Source organism: Phaethon aethereus, assembly GCF_964289735.1.
Source record: "Phaethon aethereus genome assembly, chromosome: 2".
Classification (NCBI taxonomy): Eukaryota; Metazoa; Chordata; class Aves; order Phaethontiformes; family Phaethontidae; genus Phaethon; species Phaethon aethereus.
In genome coordinates this window covers 136,972,378-136,990,448 of record NC_138582.1, presented here as the reverse complement: position 1 = coordinate 136,990,448, position 18,071 = coordinate 136,972,378, and the positions used below count along the sequence as shown (strand labels likewise).

The 18,071-nt window shown below is 41.8% G+C and overlaps 1 protein-coding gene across 1 annotated transcript in view; it reads left to right on the top strand.

Moving 5' to 3' along the window:
• The window catches only part of ABCB5 (ATP binding cassette subfamily B member 5), a 32,661-nt gene extending 20,339 nt beyond the window's left edge, over positions 1 to 12,322 (top strand). The window contains 11 exon segments of the mRNA XM_081996663.1: positions 205 to 309; positions 1,097 to 1,174; positions 1,913 to 1,996; positions 3,961 to 4,164; positions 5,030 to 5,130; positions 6,484 to 6,624; positions 7,069 to 7,225; positions 9,145 to 9,342; positions 10,155 to 10,361; positions 11,334 to 11,480; positions 11,996 to 12,322. Of these exon segments, the coding sequence (XP_081852789.1) occupies positions 205 to 309; positions 1,097 to 1,174; positions 1,913 to 1,996; positions 3,961 to 4,164; positions 5,030 to 5,130; positions 6,484 to 6,624; positions 7,069 to 7,225; positions 9,145 to 9,342; positions 10,155 to 10,361; positions 11,334 to 11,480; positions 11,996 to 12,193 (1,620 nt within the window). The 3' untranslated portion in view covers positions 12,194 to 12,322.
• The last annotated feature ends 5,749 nt before the right edge of the window (positions 12,323 to 18,071 follow it).

The window sequence follows — 18,071 nt, the reverse complement described above, 5'->3', positions numbered from 1 at the left end:
GGGGAACAAATTAGTGAGATGTATGTTAAATGGAAAGCTGGACTGTTTGCTGGCCCTCAACAGAAAGTTGACTGCAGACTGATTTCAGGATCCGGGATACTTGCTAAGAGAAATTGAAGTAGACAAGCTTCTTGAGATGAAAGCTGGTTTATATAACTGGCACTCATTGTCTACGTAGTCATTTTTGTGTTTTTTCTTGTACAGGCTTTTCAAGAAACAGATCTGGAAAAGAGGAATAAAAACACTTTGGTGCTTTCTTTAATGTTTCTTTTACTTGGAGTGATTACCTTAGCAGCATACATAATCCAAGTAAGTGTTGCTACACTGAAACATTAGAAGTTCTTGACTCCCCAGCAGGCTGCAGGTATAAGTCATATCAGTGCAGTCTGAGAAGCAAAAATACCAATCAGAGCTTACAAAAACATACAGAAGTGCTGGGGTTCTTCCTGAGCTATGTGGGGTTTATGGATGTGTTTACTTAAAGACATATGTCCATATTTGCTGTTGGTTTAAATAAACCACTGAAAGCAATGTGGATTCAACATGATTGAAATCAAAGTTGAGGGTCTGGCCTTAAAAGTCAAAGTTAAGACTGACATTTCTCATTGACAGTCTATAGGCTCTTGCCAAAGTAAGTATAAAGTAGACTCTTTCCATAGCAGACACTGTTTTTCATACCATAAATCAAACTCCATCGTTTGCTGTCCTCTTACGACTGCTCCACAGCTTGCAAGAAATAGTTACTGCACATTGATGTCCATGTCACAAAATCCGTTCATGTGACTGCTGTGAGTGAATATCTCTGGTAGCAGTCGGAGCAGGGCAGCCAATGACTAGGTAGGCTGATTTATCTTCCAGTGCTGCTGGGGCATACAAATAAGGCATTACAACAAAGCTGCTGCTGCCTTTGCCATGTTGCTTCCCTTCTGTGGGAAAATAGAGTTTCAGGTTCCAGGAAGGTGAATGGCAGTTTTCCCAAGACTTACATATGCACAGGGGATTGTAGGAGACTTTTTGGTGTCATTGCTTTTGTTGTGTGGTTTTATAAACAGGGTTAAAACATCAGATGACAAAACATGACTCTTTCCTCCCCCAGGGATTCATGTTTGGGAAGTCTGGGGAAATACTAACAATGAGACTCCGCTCTTTGTCCTTCAGAGCACTACTTCAACAGGTATGACTTATGCAGCTAGAGCATCCTGAGAGCCAACAGTTTTGCAGGCTGTTACAAGGTACACGTTGGGTCTTAATTGTGTGGTCTCGAGAAAAGAAAACAAAACCACATCTCTTCTACCACTATCTTAGGAAAAAGTACAACTTTTCTGAAAATCTCCTAATCCATGTGTAATTTGGATCAGTGCTGCTACTGCAAATAGTCTAATTTTGAAGGAGTGGCACTGCAAAAGTGCATATTTTCTGTCATGCTAATATATACACAGTTTGCAGCTGTCTGTGTGTGTGAGGGTCACCAAAAAAGTTTAATCTCCCCTTGCTTGGGTGGTCATGATGCAAGATGAGCAGTTGCTCTTCTATAGTTAATGGAATAGGTAACTCATAAGAAGAGAGCAGTTAATCTCTTCAGGCCCAAGGAAGGACTGAGTAAAAGCGGTTTATAATAAAAGTTTCTAAATAAGCGTGTTCAGAAGAACATCACAGCTAATAGCACTTTGATTGTGAACAATTAGATGTTCACAACAGAATAATACTTTTTAAGCTTTTTCTTTTAGTTACTTGGACAATGCTGACTATAGAGGAAGAATATTGCAGTTAGCCATCACGACTTGTACTTCCATTTCCCCGTACGCTACCTGAGCTGGAAATGTTTGTTCGTTTTATTATTAAACCTGATAAATTTGAAATATGGTAAGAGCATGTAATTTTCTGAAACAAAAATTAGTGTTTTTCCTTGCAGGAGGTTGGATGGTACGATGATCAGAAAAATGCTGTTGGTGTTCTGCTAACTCGGCTTGCTACAGATGCTTCCCAAGTCAAAGGGGTATGCTGATTCTTTCTTGTGTGCTTTTTAAATAATTTTATTCCCTACAAATATTAATTGCAACTGGCAAGGGACACTGAGATTATTTCAGAACAAAAAGTAGTAAATCTACCCCACAGACTGGCAGATGCATTCACATAGCATGCTGTTGACACCTTGGAAATGGCTTCCCAGCTGATAATTTATGAGAACTAGCAAAAATCCAGCAGATGTTCATGTACCTTTAATTTCCTTCCCTGCAAGTTATTAAGCTAAGTATATAATAACTGCAGACTGCTCACCATGCAAAGTGGAATCTGCGTATGTGCTGGGGACCAGAATCAGTGGACCCCAGGTTTTTACACCCTGTGATGGGTGTCACCTGTGTGTCATGAGGAGGTTGCAGCTGCAGATGATACAAACCTTTACTGACCTTAATGAAGAGACTTCTTCCCATCCCCACCAAATGTGCTTCACACACAAGCAGACCAGTGAGACATGGTCCAGAATTAATAAACACCAGGGAGGGCGAAGGCCAAGGGAGAGAATGACTCAAGGCACTGGTATGGGAGAGGGGGCCACTGGACACTGGCAGGAGACTATGGCAAATTCTGCACAATTCCTTCTACGGCTCACCTCATCAGCAGTCCCTGACAATCTGCCAAATGTCTCTCTTTCTTCCCTTCTCCTTAAAAACAAACAAAAAAAACCACCAACCAAAAAAGTTGCAGGACTTGTGGAGGAAAGTTTACTGGTTTGTTTTAAGATGTTTTTGTTTCCTCCACATTTGTACATCAAAAACCCTTTAATTCCTACATTTTTCAGTCTCCATAGACTTCTACTTCTCCCTCCTGTCCTCCTTCCTCATGGGCTTGTAGTAAGAAAATAGTCTTTGACAAAACTTAGCCATTTTTTATCTTTAAAAGTTCCAGTTTGCTTCAGTGGCATTAAACTATATCACCCTGTCAGGGCAGTAGAAGGGAGGGGTGCACAGGGTCCCCTAACTACAAAAGCCAACTAAGGGCATGAATTGGTCTCCAAAGCTATTGTGTTCTCTGGAGCGCTACAGAGTGTCAGCAAGTACCACGCCTCATGCTGGCTGAAGTTTCCAAATCCATCTTTATGTGCAGCCCCTAGAACATATGGCAACAATTCACCTTGGCATTGGTTTAATTATTACTATTTTAAATTTTATTGAACAAGAAAAGTCTTTTCAGGGCAGGACAGTCTTTGGCAAAAGAGAGAAGAATTTTTGCTTCCCGCCCAAGGATTTCTGTTTTTTCCATCAAGCCAAATTTTGGAAGATGAAGTATTTCCACAGGACTATTTTTAGACCTTTTTTCTACAGATCAGAGCCCACCCGGATGCTGGATGATGATAATCTCTCATTTTAAAAGTTCTTGATGTAAAGGTTACGCAGTCTGGGAGGAGACAGGAGTTCTTCAGTATGATTTCATCTTTCCCACTCATTATCCCTGCTGAGATAAAGCATTTCAGCAGGGTGGCCCAATCTAGATTATTTTTCTTCTAAAAGCCCAACCCCAGGTGCAGCAGTGTGAGAACCTGAGGATGAGTAGTTCCCACCACCGTTAGTGGGACATGTTGATAGATGGCTGTCGTTAGAATAAACCCCTCTTGCCTAATGCTGGGCACCCACAGCAACCTGCCCTATTGTGACAGTGGCTACAGTCTTCTGTGCCTCAGGTAGTGCAGGAAGTCCCAGATATATATTTCATTAAGCAAACATCATGGCCAACTCTTTAGACTCCTTTAGCCTTGCTTAAAGGCCCAAATGTTGGCAGGTAAGAGGAACGTCTAGGAAGAGTTACACGTGTAGGTGCATAACGTCCATGCATGTGACCACACATGGCTTCATTTTCCAGGTGAACTGCTGGCCTTGACAGTATAGTGATTTCAAGTGGTGAAATAAGTGACAAAAAGAAGATCTAATGACCAATATTTGGGGGTTTCTGGGGTTTTCTTAGGCAACTGGAAGCCGACTGGGACTGATGACTATGACTGTCTTTACCCTTCTGACTGCCATCGTTATTGCTTTTGTATACGGCTGGCAGTTAACTTTGCTTATCCTGGCCTGCATTCCTTTCGTTATTGCTACAAATGCTGCGAGAGTTAGCTCTGTGTCTGGTCATGCCGCAAAAGATCAAAAAGCTTTGGAAGAGGCTGGAAGAGTAAGTTCTCCAATTTTAAGTACAGGGTTATGGTGTGAGATCACTTTTAAGGACAACACTGTAGCTACATTACAGCTGACTCGATTATCCAAGATAAATGAAGGGGGCGAGAGGAGAGGAGAGGACAGGGTGGGAGATGAAGGGAATGTTTATATATCCCCAAGAAAGGCAAAACAGAGATAACACAAAACATCTGTAAATTAGGCTATAAAAATGCGTTTGAAAGCCTCCATGGCAGATTTCTGGGTAGGGACCTCTGTAACAGCAGCAGCCCCAACACTGGAATGCCTTGTGCAAGCAGTAGTAGTACACCCGGGGCGAGCAGCGCAGCTCTGCTCTGTGCTGTGGCCAGAAGCACTGCAGGGCTGAGCCACCGAGCCCTGACATTGCTGCTTTTTTATTCCATCATAAAATGCAAGCCATTAATGCGCTTAAGAGTTTCAGGGTACTGCCTTCCTTTGCCTGACAGTATTCTTCCAGGAGACAGAAGTAGTCCATGCAAAAGTGCAAGATGTGCCCAGACGACTGGGGTTTGTTCCTATTTTATGAAATAGGGTTTAATTTGTCGGCATCACAACGCACAGGTTAGGGCAGGGGCTTCTGACGCTTCCTGGGTGCTGGCCCAAGGTTCTGAACTCAAATACGCTGTTGGCTTCAGCCCCTCCTTGTCTTGTGACCTTGGGGTGAAATAATCTCATTGCTCTGGGTTTTCCTTCACCTGGTAATAGACCTCAATGCCTTCTCTTAAGCAAGCATGTTCTGATCTAAAATAATAAACGTTAGAGAAGAGGTCGAATGTTTAGGAGATATGTTGTAGACTGCAGTTGTAAGGGATTGCTCTTATTGGTTTTATTTTCCAATTTAGATTTCAACGGAATCAGTTGAAAACATAAGAACTGTAGCTTCACTGACCAGGGAAGAAACACTTTATGAAAGATACGTTACAAGTTTGAATGGTCCATATAGGTAGGATTTTTTCCTTTAATAATTCTTTCTTGGTACATTTTAGTCTTTTAGATTTATTCTAAATACATTTCTTGGAAACTATCCAATACCCAAAAGATTGGGAAAGATATCAACAATCATTTACAGAGTCTTGAAATTTGTTCACTTTATGTATTTTAATATACATTCTCAAATGCATAGTGAAAAGATGTTTGAAAGATTTGTCTTTTCATTATGCAAACATTTCATAAACTGCATTCTCTGCATATGTGTTACAGAACATTGTGTTTGCTTGTGTATGCCTAGAATATAGGACACTTTCACTCCGTTTCAGCATATTGGATTGATACTAGTTAACTCAGGAACTAACAGTTAACTCCCATACCACACCCTTTATAACAAAAACCAGTTTTATTCCCCTCATATGACCCTGAAACCTTGAAATGAACTTTGTATTTTTCCCTTGTTTGACCCACTATGTCCCACTGACTTGTCTCTACTGAAACGCATTCAAATCATCAAGGATGCCAGGTTTTTCTAGCTCCGTTTTATTTAAAAAAAATAGCCCAAAATCTAATTTGTTTGTTTCCTCCTTCAAGGTAACTAATGTAAAAGAAGGAATTGAAAATTATGTATAACCTGTCCTTGGCCAAAACAGTGTTAAAATTCAGTTTCTGGTGAACTGGTAATACCCCAGATATGGGCAGGATACTCACCTGGACTGTCAAAGGTCTCTGATTTACAGCTCTGACTAGAAAGGAGATTTCCATTTCCTCAGAGAGCATCCTAAACAATGAGTGCAGAGGGTCCTCCAGACTCTGATTCAGTGTGCATTCAATTAGCTACACAAAATGAAACTTCCCCAGAAGGACGGATTGAGAAAGAAAGGCTTAGTCTAAATCCCTGCGGGGACACCCAGCCATACGTCCCTGCTCCGAATCGGGATGAGAAGTCTCTGCTTGAATGGGAAGACCTGGCGGAAGCCTGCAGGCAGCTCTGAGCCTGGGCTGGAGCCTGCATGTTTTTTTAATAAAATGGGTCATATGTGGTAGTTATTAATTTTTTTTTTTTTTTTTTTTTAGCTGCTCTAATGACCTGCCCTGCTATAGAAAAGCAAAGGATAGAGTAACCGAGGATGAAGGATCTCATTGCTCTAACTTTCTGTCCTAAGGGCAGTTCAATGTCAGGATGTAGGATGCTTCTAGTGTCTGGCAGGGGCTGTTTGTGAGTGTGCACATATTCTGAGCTTTGTTGTGTTTTCAAAGGGTGAGCTGTATTGCCTGAAGGCTTTAACCCAGAAATCTGGCCATCCCCTGCTAGTGTCTGCTGTGTCAGTTTTACAAGTTATTTATGGAAATTCTCTTCCTTTATCAGAGATTCTCTGACAAAAGCCCCCTTCTATGGCTTCACCTACGGAGTAGCTCAGTGTGCAAACTACTTTATTAATGCTGCAGTCTTCAGATTTGGGGCCTGGCTCATTGCCCATTGTCTGAGCAACTTTGAAAATGTATTTATGTGAGTATACTTTATAAAATTAAAAAAAAAAATGATAGTGATTTCAATGCATGCAAATTATTTAATGTAATTATAGAGGTAATGGGGTGTAGAGATTCAGGAATTCAGTCTGGTTGGGAGTGCAGTTTGGGCAGAAGGGCTGTTTTGGGGAAAGGTGCATATTTGGGCAGTGAAGCAGCAAGAATGTGGCTATGCTCAGTGCACCTGTGCTGGAGAAGTCTTTCTTTGACATCCCTTCCAGGCAGAGGGCATTGCATAGAGAAGTGACGTGGCACTGCTGCTCATCTATAAAGTAGTTACAATAATAAATAGAACTTCATAATATTGGGTGACATTTTTGGGGGTGAGGAGTTCCAGAAATGTCATAATCTAAAGATGCTAAAAAACTTTATTCTAAGGGTTTGTTCTACCTGAAATGAACAATATTTTGTCTTTTGTTTTTAGAGTCTTCTCTTCCGTCATATTTGCAGCTATGAATGTTGGTCAGTCTGCTTCCCTGGCACCAGATTATGGCAAAGCTAGAATGTCGGCTCAAAGAATCTTTCAACTTTTAGACAGAAAACCTCTAACTGACAGTTATCATGAAGAAGGTGAAAAATTGGTAAGGCTTTTTTCAGAAAAAAACATTGAAATAAACTAAATCACTAATGCTTTATTGTCTAAAATGGTATTCATAGTTTCTTTTTTTTTTTTTTAGGTTATTATATAAAATAGTGGTATTGCCTCCTTATTTTTAATGGGCAATATTTTTTTTCAGTCAGAAGTGTATACCCTTAAATGTAGTTTTGCTCTGAATGCGCTAAAAAAAATTACTTTTCATTCTACTGACCCACATCTTAAATGGCTTCAGGAAAATAGTGACAATGGCAGTTCCACTCACAGTTGCATTGCCTTTGTAATAGTTTACAGGAGAAATAAAATACAAGTGATTTTTCCTGCTGCTTTTGTAGATAAGAGAGTAGCCCCTTCAGAGACAGAGCAGTTTTGCCAAAATCCATCCTCTTACAACTGTGGAAAATCTTACAAGTAAAAATGTGTTCTTGTGAAGTCAAAACTAACTTAATGAATAATCTGTTTTGCTCTAAAGGTAGGGGGAAATAGAAAAAAGAAAAAATCAAAACATACAAAAAAAAAAGAAAACTCTCAAAAAAATCACCTCTAAACCAAAATTGTCATTAAGGAAACTGACCTCAGCACTTGTCAAATTTCTCCATGAAATGCATTCAATTTACATCATCTGGAAGGATTACGTTTGCACATCAAAGTTTAAAATGAGCTTCCCATGTAGGATTTAGATGGTAGACCCTACTCAGGAAACAATAATCCAGTTTCTATAACTTAGAGTTTATACACAGGATTTTCAGCCTTTAGAGTTATGAACATGCCTTATGTACCTTCTTGAACCAGGGCCCTCCAGCAGAAGGTCCCCAGTAACATAAAGTTAAATGAAAATATTTCTAGTATAGACTGGACTCAAATACCAATGATGCCTGTGACTTCAGCAAAGCTTTGAGCCCTGCGAGAGCTTCTGTGAGAGCACTGTACTGGCAGTGCTGCTAGTATGTATGTACGGCTGGCTCCTACCCCACACAATGGGAGAGGCAACAGTCTTGATGTGTGCCCCCTTTCTTCCACTTGTGCTTAGAAACCGCCCTGGCCAGAATGGCTAATTAACAATTATCATCGCTCTTTAAGTCCTTTCAGTACTTAGAGAGGTTTTACAAGAATGATGGGGACAGACTTTTTAGCAGAGCCTGTAACGATAGGACAAGGCGTAGTGGTTTTAAACTGAAAGAGGATAGATTTAGACTAGACATAAGGAAGACATTTTTCACAATGAGGGTGGTGAAGCACTGGCACAGGTTGCCCAGAGAGGTGGTAGATGCCCCATCCCTGGAAACATTCCAGGTCAGGTTGGATGGGGCTCTGAGCAACCTGATCTAGTTGAAGATGTCCTTGATCCTTGCAGGGGGGTTGGACAAGATGACCTCTAAAGGTCCCTTCCAACCCAGACTGTTCTATGATTCCAAAACACAGCTTGTCCTACATGCCTGTAAATTGCCCACCAAAGAATTTAGCTCTGCTATCTTAATAGCTGATCTTGACCTTGTGTTACATTCATTCAAACTGTGCTACCTGCAATGTGAGATCAGGTAAGCAAATGTTATAGACTACATCAAGAGTAGAAGTGCCTCAATTACATTTGTCAGAAACTAAAAGTATTAATGTTGTTTATTTGTCTAAAGACATTCTTTTCAAAGCATAAGTGAAAAATAGATAGAAGAGATATAGAAAACTTTCTCTAGAAGGATCTAGTGACTTACATCTGCAAATAATCCCATAAATAATGATACTACACTTAATCCAATACGTAGTTGAAAAGAATTTCAAAAGCAGTTTCAAAAACACGCTCTCAAACTTCTTTGAATATTCTTTTATTTAAATAACCAAGTCTTACAAGTGTTATTGTAATTAAAGCTAATAAATGTTAATATGAGCCTGTGAACTATTACTTTTCAGAGCAATTTTGAAGGCAACATTGAGTTCAGAAACATCCATTTTGTATATCCAACAAGGCCAGAAGTTCAAGTTTTGCAAGGACTCAACGTGAAGGTTAACAAAGGACAGACTCTGGCATTAGTAGGAAGCAGCGGCTGTGGCAAAAGCACATCCATTCAGCTCTTGGAGAGATTTTATGACCCTGTGGAAGGACAAGTGGTAAAAATAGACTTGTGTGGCTATTAATAGCAATTAAATCTACAGAACTCTTCATCTTCCAAGGTCTCAGAGGCTTTAGTGATGTTGGCAGTATCTCTGGAGAGGTGCCATTTTAAGAGGCGTAGGTTGCTGAGGTGGTGGCTCCAGTGGAGTGCTAGATAACCTCAAGACCCCTCTTATTGCCTGCCCCCGTACATTAGCCACACGTACCAGCGCTGGCACCCATGTTGGCATGGTGTGCTGGCTCAGGGGACAGGTCTCACTGGGGAAGAGAATAACAGGGTCAGACTGTGTTGCCTCCCCATATCTGCTCACAACCTAGTCACACAGGGGCATAACGTTCGTGTCGGTGTATAAGTTGTCTTGCCAATATGAATTCACACATTGGGGACATAATTACATGCTTCAAATAATAAAAATGTAAACCCACAGGGATGCTACTGTGTCACTGTTGGAGTGTTGTGATGGGCTTTTTGATGCAGTCCTCATTAATGGGTATAGAAAGTCCAAAGAAACCTCCGTGGAGGTTTTAAGATTGAGTTGAAGGCCTGCAGTTGAGAATATTTACTGTTGTGTTCAGCTTCTTAGGGACAGACTTTCCCAACACACACAAAATGAAAAGCTAATGAAAGGAAATATTTCATCTATACTGCTGGCACTTTTCTATTTTGCATGCAAAATTTACTTGATTTCATCTGGGAATCTAACACGTAACAGGCCTCATCTTACAATTTGTGTTTCCTGTTCACAGTGTGTATCTGTGGATGAGCTCTGTAGTCAACGTGGCATCATTTTTCTGTTGCTTTTTCTAGTTAGCAGATGGATTTGATACCAAATCTTTGCATTTACAATGGCTGAGGTCCCAGCTGGGCCTGGTGTCCCAGGAGCCCATTTTGTTTGACTGCAGCATTGCTGAAAATATTCGATATGGAGACAACAGTAGGGTGGTTAGTCAGGAGGAAATTGAAGAAGCAGCTAAAGCAGCAAATATTCATACCTTCATTGAAAAACTGCCAGAGGTAAGAGATGGTGATCTTATCTTCACAGTGAGATGAGATATTTTGAGTGACATGGAGAAATCTAGGCAATGCTCACTTACATAGATCAAACTAAAAATAAACATTTTTGTTTCCCTTAATAGGAAAAAATATAGAACTTATGTTTAAAAATGTCAGCGTGTTTCAAGCTTAAAAACCTTGTCAGTCTGTTCAGAAAAGTGAATGGTCCAATTAATATAATGGTAGACAAAACAGAATATGAGGAAAAAATAAGAGGATGTTCTATGTACAAACAGGTCCTCGCTGATTTTTTTTGCTTTGACAGCTGAAACTTTTTTAACTTTTTGAGACAATTTTTTTTTCTAAAACAATTCAGTAAAACTAAATACTCTATTTCTAATTTGATGGGTCTGCATAGGGAGTGTTTCTTAACAAATACAAAGGAGCAATAAATCAAAAGTGAATGACATGGCATTTGACCTTCATGCTTGCCAAGAATTTGGTTCTAACAAGAAAAAATGCTTTGATAGTTTGTTTTCACTGTAGTTCTGTGTAACTTGAAAATGATGCAATGATGCTGAAAAATATTTCATCTTCATTACTACTAATGACATTTGGGGCTCTTTAATCACAAGACACACAGGATCAAGTTCTTCATGTATAAGTCAGTAAACATTAAACCTCTAGTTACTTTCATGGTCATACGCCCATGGTCAGATGTCTGTGAACACCTTACCACTGTATCACTGATGGTACCGTTCAGGTCTTATTCCTGTCTTTGGGGAAGTAAATTTTCAGACCAGTTGTAAATATGTGTGGCTGCATAGATAAGTGTTTATAAAACCTTAGCTTTCTTAAAAACACTTGCACTATTCTTTTCTTTCAAGATGGAAATACCTAATAATTTTTATAGCCACACTTAAAACTTTATTTTTCTAATCTCCCTTCTCTAAGAGTACTCACAGGCCTTCTCTTTTAATTTTTAACATCCAGAAATATGATACCCGAGTGGGTGAGAAAGGAACACAACTTTCTGGAGGTCAAAAACAAAGAATAGCAATTGCTCGTGCTCTGGTTCGTAATCCTGCCGTTCTGCTTCTGGATGAAGCTACCTCTGCTCTTGACACAGAAAGTGAAAAGGTGAGTAATAATTACTAATGTACCATGGCTAGTTGCTTTCTGTAGAGTAAAATCAATGCAAACATGCTGCAAATGCTCAGCTGTGAACCAACAGGACAGGTCTCTCATGGTGACTTTTTCAGCTGCAAGCTGTGCATTGAAGGACACTAGGAAGCTGTGCATATCTACTAAACAAACAATTTGAAAACCCCAAAACTTTAAGTAGAAAACATCATGGGGAGCTGATATCCTTCAGCTGTCTTCCTATCAGTTGTATTTAATGGTAAATACTGAATTTGTCTTCTGACCCAAACTGGATGCCCCAGAACGCACTTCTCAAGGACTCATGTTCATTTGATCAATCTCACTGACCTCAGTGAGAAATGTTGAGTAAGGTTGCCTCGTGTATGCACTGACTTGTATATCTATGGGAGATATATTCAGGTGATAACAAAGAGTAAGAAATCAAATGTGGTTCCATTGACAAGTGAAGGCTTTCCAGGTGCTAATAGCATTTTCATGACATCTGTGTGCAGATCGTCCAGAAAGCTCTCGATAATGCCCGGCAAGGTCGAACCTGCATCATCATTGCTCACCGCCTGACGACCGTACAGACTGCAGACATCATTGCAGTGATCCAGAATGGCAGGGTGGTTGAACAGGGCACCCATAGCCAGTTACTGGCAAAGGAAGGACACTACTATGCCCTTGTAAACGCACAAGTCTCTAATTAGTACTGTTTGCAGATTTTCTTTTTTTCCTGGCAAAACATGAAAAGCCTCCAGAGAATTAAGGTTGGCTGTGTCTGTGCTGATGGAGCAGGGACCTTGTGTTGCAGCTGGGTTGCTGTACCCTGTGTAGTCTTTGGCCCACACATCTGTGGTGATGAGCAGTGCATGGCCCGGGGTGTGTCATGGAAGGTGCACGGGGGAGTCCCAGGGGCTGAATCTGCTGGGCATTTGTAGGGATTGCATGATCTGGAAGGAGCCAGATCTGGAGCAGTTTCATCCACACCACAACTTAGGTGGGGCACCCTGTTCTCACTGTCCCCCAAACCCTGGCCTACACCAGGTGCCATAGATCAAAGCAGTACCAGAGTCTAACAGTGGTTAAGCACCATGGATATGCAGCGAACTGGTGCTTGTGCTTGCCCCTTGGGTTTCTTTACCAGCCAGATGAAGCCATAAAGTCATCTTAATTAGATAAAGATGACTGTACATTCTTACTACTGAGATTCCAAATAAAGGCATTTGTATTAAATTTAGTGAGAAGGTGTTGGGTGTATGGGTTTGGAGGGGTTTTTTTCCCATGTTATGCTACATTTATACTGTTACTGTGCTTCATGCATTTCTTGGAGATTCCATGTTCTATTTCAGACAATAATTGTAACAGTTACAAGCTTTCCATATAGTGATAAATTGACATAAAAGATACCATTGTTTTGTTTAGTATTTTTCAATTGCTGATGTAACAGTATTTAATCACTCTCTGCATCTGTCAGAGTAATTTCAAAAGTCTTCTAGGGGAGCTAGGATGGGTCCTTTCAGAGTGGACTCAAGTCAGCCATGTAAATAACTTTTCTTTTAAAAAAAATTAAGAAGTGGTTTTCAATATGGGATTCTTCAGTTTGAATTCACTCAATTCTGAGTGGAGTAAGGAGAGGGGTCAGCAAAACTGTTATCATGGACTTCTGGAGGGCAGACTTTGGCCTGTTCAGGTCACTGGTTGAGAGAGTCCCTTGGGAGACAGTCCTGAAGGACAAAGGGGTCCAGGAAGGCTGGACAGTCTTCAAGAAGGACATCTTAAAGATGCAGGAGCAGACAGTCCCCATGTGCCGTAAGAAGAGTTGTTGGGGAAGGTGACCGGCCTGGCTGAACAGGGAGATTTTGCTGGGACTCAGGGAAAAGAGAAGAGTTTATCACCTCTGGAAGAAGGGGCAGGCAACTCAAGAAGAGTACAAGGATCTTGTTAGGTCAAGCAAGGACAAAATTAGAAAGGCAAAAGCCCAGCTAGAGCTCAGTCTGGCCACAGTTGTAAAGGATAATAAAAAATGTTTCTACACATATATTAACAACAAAAAGAGAGGCAAGGAGACTCTCCAAACTTACTGGATGTGGCGGGGAACATTGTCACCAAGGGTGAGGAGAAGGCTGAGGTACTTAATGCCTTCTTTGCCTCAGTCTTTAATAGCCAGACCAGGTATCTGCAGGGTATTCAGCCCCCCTGAGCTGGAAGATGGGGATGGAGAGCACAATAAACTCCTCATAATCCAGCAGGAAAGAGTTAAGGACCTGTTAAGCCACCTGGACACCCACAAGTCTATGGGGCCTGATGGGATCCACCCAAGAGTACTGAGAGAGCTGGCGGAGGAGCTTGCCAAGCCACTCTCCATCATTTATCAGCAGTTCTGGTTAACAGGGGAGGTCCCAGAAGACTGGAGGCTTGCAATGTGACACCCATCTACAAGAAAGGCTGGAAGGATGATCCTGGGAACTACAGGCCTGTCAGCCTGACCTCCTTACTGGGGAAGATTGTGGAGCGGTTCGTCTTGAGAGTGCTCACAGGGCATGTGCAGGACAACCAAGGGATCAGGCCCAGCCAGCATGGGTTCATGAAAGGCAGGTCTTGCTTGACCAACCTGATCTCCTTCTATGACCAGGTGACCCGCCTAGTGGATGAGGGAAAGACTGTGGACGTTGTCTACCTGGACTTTAGTAAAGCCTTTAATGGCGTTTCCCACAGCATTCTCCTGGAGAAACTGGCGGCTCGTGGCTTAGGCAGGTTTACTCTTCACTGGGTAAAGAACTGGTTGGATGGCCGAGCCCAGAGAGTTGTGGTGAATGGCGTTAAATCTGGCTGGCGGCCGGTCACAAGCGGTGTTCCCCAGGGCTCGGTTCTGGGGCTGGTCTTGTTCAGTATCTTTATTGATGATCTGGATGAGGGGATTGAGTGCTCCCTCAGTAAGTTTACAGATGACACCAAGTTGGGTGGGAGTGTTGATCTGCTGGAGGGTAGGAGGGCTCTGCAGAGGGATCTGTACAGGCTGGATCGATGGGCAGAGGCCAACTGTATGAGGTTTAATAAGGCCAAGTGCTGGGTCCTGCATTTCGGTCACAACAACGCCATGCAACGCTACAGGCTTGGGGAGGAGTGGCTGGAGAGCTGCCTGGCAGAAAACGACCTAAGGGTGCTGGTTGACAGCCGGCTGAACATGAGCCGGCAGTGTGCTCAAGTGGCCAGGAAGGCCAACAACATCCTGGCCTGTATCAGCAATAGTGTGGCCAGCAGGAGTAGGGAAGTGATTGTGCCCCTGTACTCGGCACTGGTGAGGCCGCACCTTGAATCCTGTGTTCAGTTTTGGGCCCCTCACTTCAAGAAGGATGTTGAGGTTCTTGAGCGTGTCCAGAGAAGGGCAATGAAGCTGGTGAGGGGTCTGGAGCACAAGTCCTATGAGGAGCGGCTGAGGGAACTGGGGTTGTTCAATCTGGAGAAGAGGAGGCTGAGGGGAGACCTTATCACTCTCTACAACTACTTGAAAGGGGGTTGTGGCAATGAGGGTGTTGGCCTCTTCTCCCAAGTAACTAGCGGTAAGACGAGAAGAAATGGCCTCCAGTTGCGCCAGGGGAGGTTTAGATTGGATATTAGGAAAAATTTCTTCACTGAGAGAGTGGTCAGGCATTGGAACAGGCTGCCCAGGGAGGTGGTGGAGTCACCATCTCTGGAAGTATTCAAAAAATGCATGGATGTGGCACTTCAGGGCATGGGTTAGGCGGCGTGGTGGCATTGGGTTAATGGTTGGACTTCATGATCTTGAAGGTCCTTTCCAACCTTAGTGATTCTGTGAATAGATGTGGCGATTAGGGACATGGTTTAGTGGTGGACTTGGTAATGTTAGGCTAATGGCTGGACTTGATGATCTTAAGGGTCTTTTCCACCAAGTCTCTTTCATCAAGTCCAACTTTAAGATGTCCCTGCTCATTGCAGGGGGGTTGGACTAGATGACCTTTAAAGGTCCCTTCCAACTCAAACTATTCTATGGTTCCAACTTAAATGATTATATTAATAATTTTAAAGATTGTTTTAGATATTGGCAAAACTCATTTACACACATGCTTTAATAATTGGTTATTCCTCTGATATATTCGCCAGGGTGCTGCAATACATTCTTCAACAGTTGAAGAATATGTACTGTGTAGAGTGATTCAGTGGCCACTTTTCTGGCTGGTTAAACCTAATTGCAGCATTTTAATTTTCCAAGACTTTGCACATGGCTTTGGGTTGCGACTCATGGCCTGGAGCAATCTGCAGTACTTTATAATTTCCAGATAACTCTGCTCCATTGTAGCAGACAACACTTACAGTAATAACTATCTCTTTTGCTCATTTAAATTGTTTTCCGGCATTAGGATCCATGAGGGGAATAAAACACAAAAGAAAACAAAATCTGGGGTCAGCTTTGCCAAAACAAATACAGGCACTCTCCCTCACACAGTTTTTCTCAGGGATTTTTACAAGAGGAGTTATCACTCGTTCAGGCACCCCTCTTGTGTAACCTCTCCACGTCCTTGTGATAGGCAGATACTACAGGAGCTGCTGCTCTCATTACATTCCCAGTTATCCAATGTGGGCTCCAATTAATTCCCTTTTCCCTGTTTTGTTTCTTCACTGGAGCTGAAATTACAAGCAGTAGAGACCGATTCTCAGTTTTGGGGGAAAAAAAATTTTATCTTCTTAATCCAGAAATCTTTTGTAGAAGGCAAGAGTGATTTTTGTACTTTTGGGTTAGATGTATGTGTGTTTCTCATTACAACTCTAATGAATAATAATTTTTTGTCATATTACAATTCATTGCACTCTATTGCAGTAACAATTAAGTAAGATGAAGTAAAAATGGGAAACTAATTTAAATATATAAAGAGAGGAGATAACCATTAAGCTAAGGCTGTATAACACAATGAATCATCTAACATCTGGGGCTAGTTAACGGAGCATCTTTGTGGAAAATACCGCATTCACATCCATGCAGATAACAGAGAAGAATACAAAATGTGCTTCCTTCCCACCAGCTTGGAATTATTTAGTAGCACAGGGGCAAGAGCAGTGAGGAAAAATGCACTATTTGATCTGGAAGGTGCTGAAAGAGCTGCAGCATGGTCAGCCTAGAAAAATAAGTTCTGTGATTTGTGTTTCCCCTTATTTGCCCTTTCACAGTTCAACATTACCTACCATGGAAAGAAGAGTGACTCCACTTGCATCCTTTTTGGCATGTTGCTCACCCTTGTTTACATAGTGTTCTCATGCTGCAATAGCTGGACAGACTCGGTACTAGCAATGTATGTAAAGGACAAACAGAGAAAGGTCTTGAAGGAAGATGCTTGGCAGCACTGTGTGACGTTGTTCCTTATAGAAATGTAGCTGTGGGTTTTGGTCAGGGCCAGAAGGAGCAGGTGCTGATGTGATGGAGGGAGCGTGCGTGCACTGCCTGGGCTGTGGCAGCCATGTGGGGAAGAGAGCAGTGCCAGACAGATGTGCCTCGGGAACGTCCTCTGCTCTTACGTGATTAAATAGGGGAAATAGAAAACACAATGGAAGTAAATAACATTGATTTACGTAAGTTCACAAGTGAGACGTTATGTAACGTAAGAACACACTTTATTGGTTTATTTCAATACAAACATACTAAAAGCCACTCATATTACAGCCCTGTTTAAAAGATCAGCTTGCAGACCTGAGAAAAACACCAGACAAAAGCAAGTCCTACCTGACACAAAAGAGATGGTGAGCAAGGAAACGGAGCAAAATCCCAAACCTCTGTAAGAATGACAAAAAAGTGTAGTACTGCATGCCTGCTAAAAGACAGACTGAGCTGGATGACTTTACTGACTCCATGAGATATAAATAGATTAATACACTCAGCCTGTAGGCACTAATAACAAACCCTGTGTTCTGATGGTTTATTTCAGGCCATCCAAGTCACCTTCCCAGCTGGATATGCCCATAAAGCTTGCAGACTGGCTGTGCTCTGATTAAAAGCAGACCTAAATTCAGAGACAAATGCATGTTAAAAGCACTTTTTCAGCACTAAGCCCTAGACTGATACAGAGATCAAAAGAATTAGCCCTGACAGAAAAGAAAAGCCTATGAGGACACATCTTAAAAGCAGAAGATTTGTTGGCCTCAGCACTCTGCCCTGTGTTGCCATCTACCCCAGGTTTCAGAGTTAAAAAAAAGACTTTCCCTTATCCCTGCCCAAGCAGAAGCTAGTGTTCTCCAAACATGCCCATGATATGGTGAGTTGCTGCTGCTGTCACTGAGGACCTCACCCCTAACATGACTGCCATGAGGATAGTGATGAAGGAAACACATCAACCTATACTTGTCAAGGAACACCAAAGGCCTTGTTCATGGCTAGACAAGAAGCACTTAGACCATACACTTGCTTCATGCCAGCACTGATCTAAGCCTCCTAGGGAATTATTAAGATATGATGTCCCAAAAAAGAAGGTGAAGACTTCAGAGAAGGCATTCATAAGGGATTTTGGAGAAAGAATTGAGCCTTTCTTAACCACCTGACTCCATTGTAATATCATATATAGCTGTTAAATTTGATTA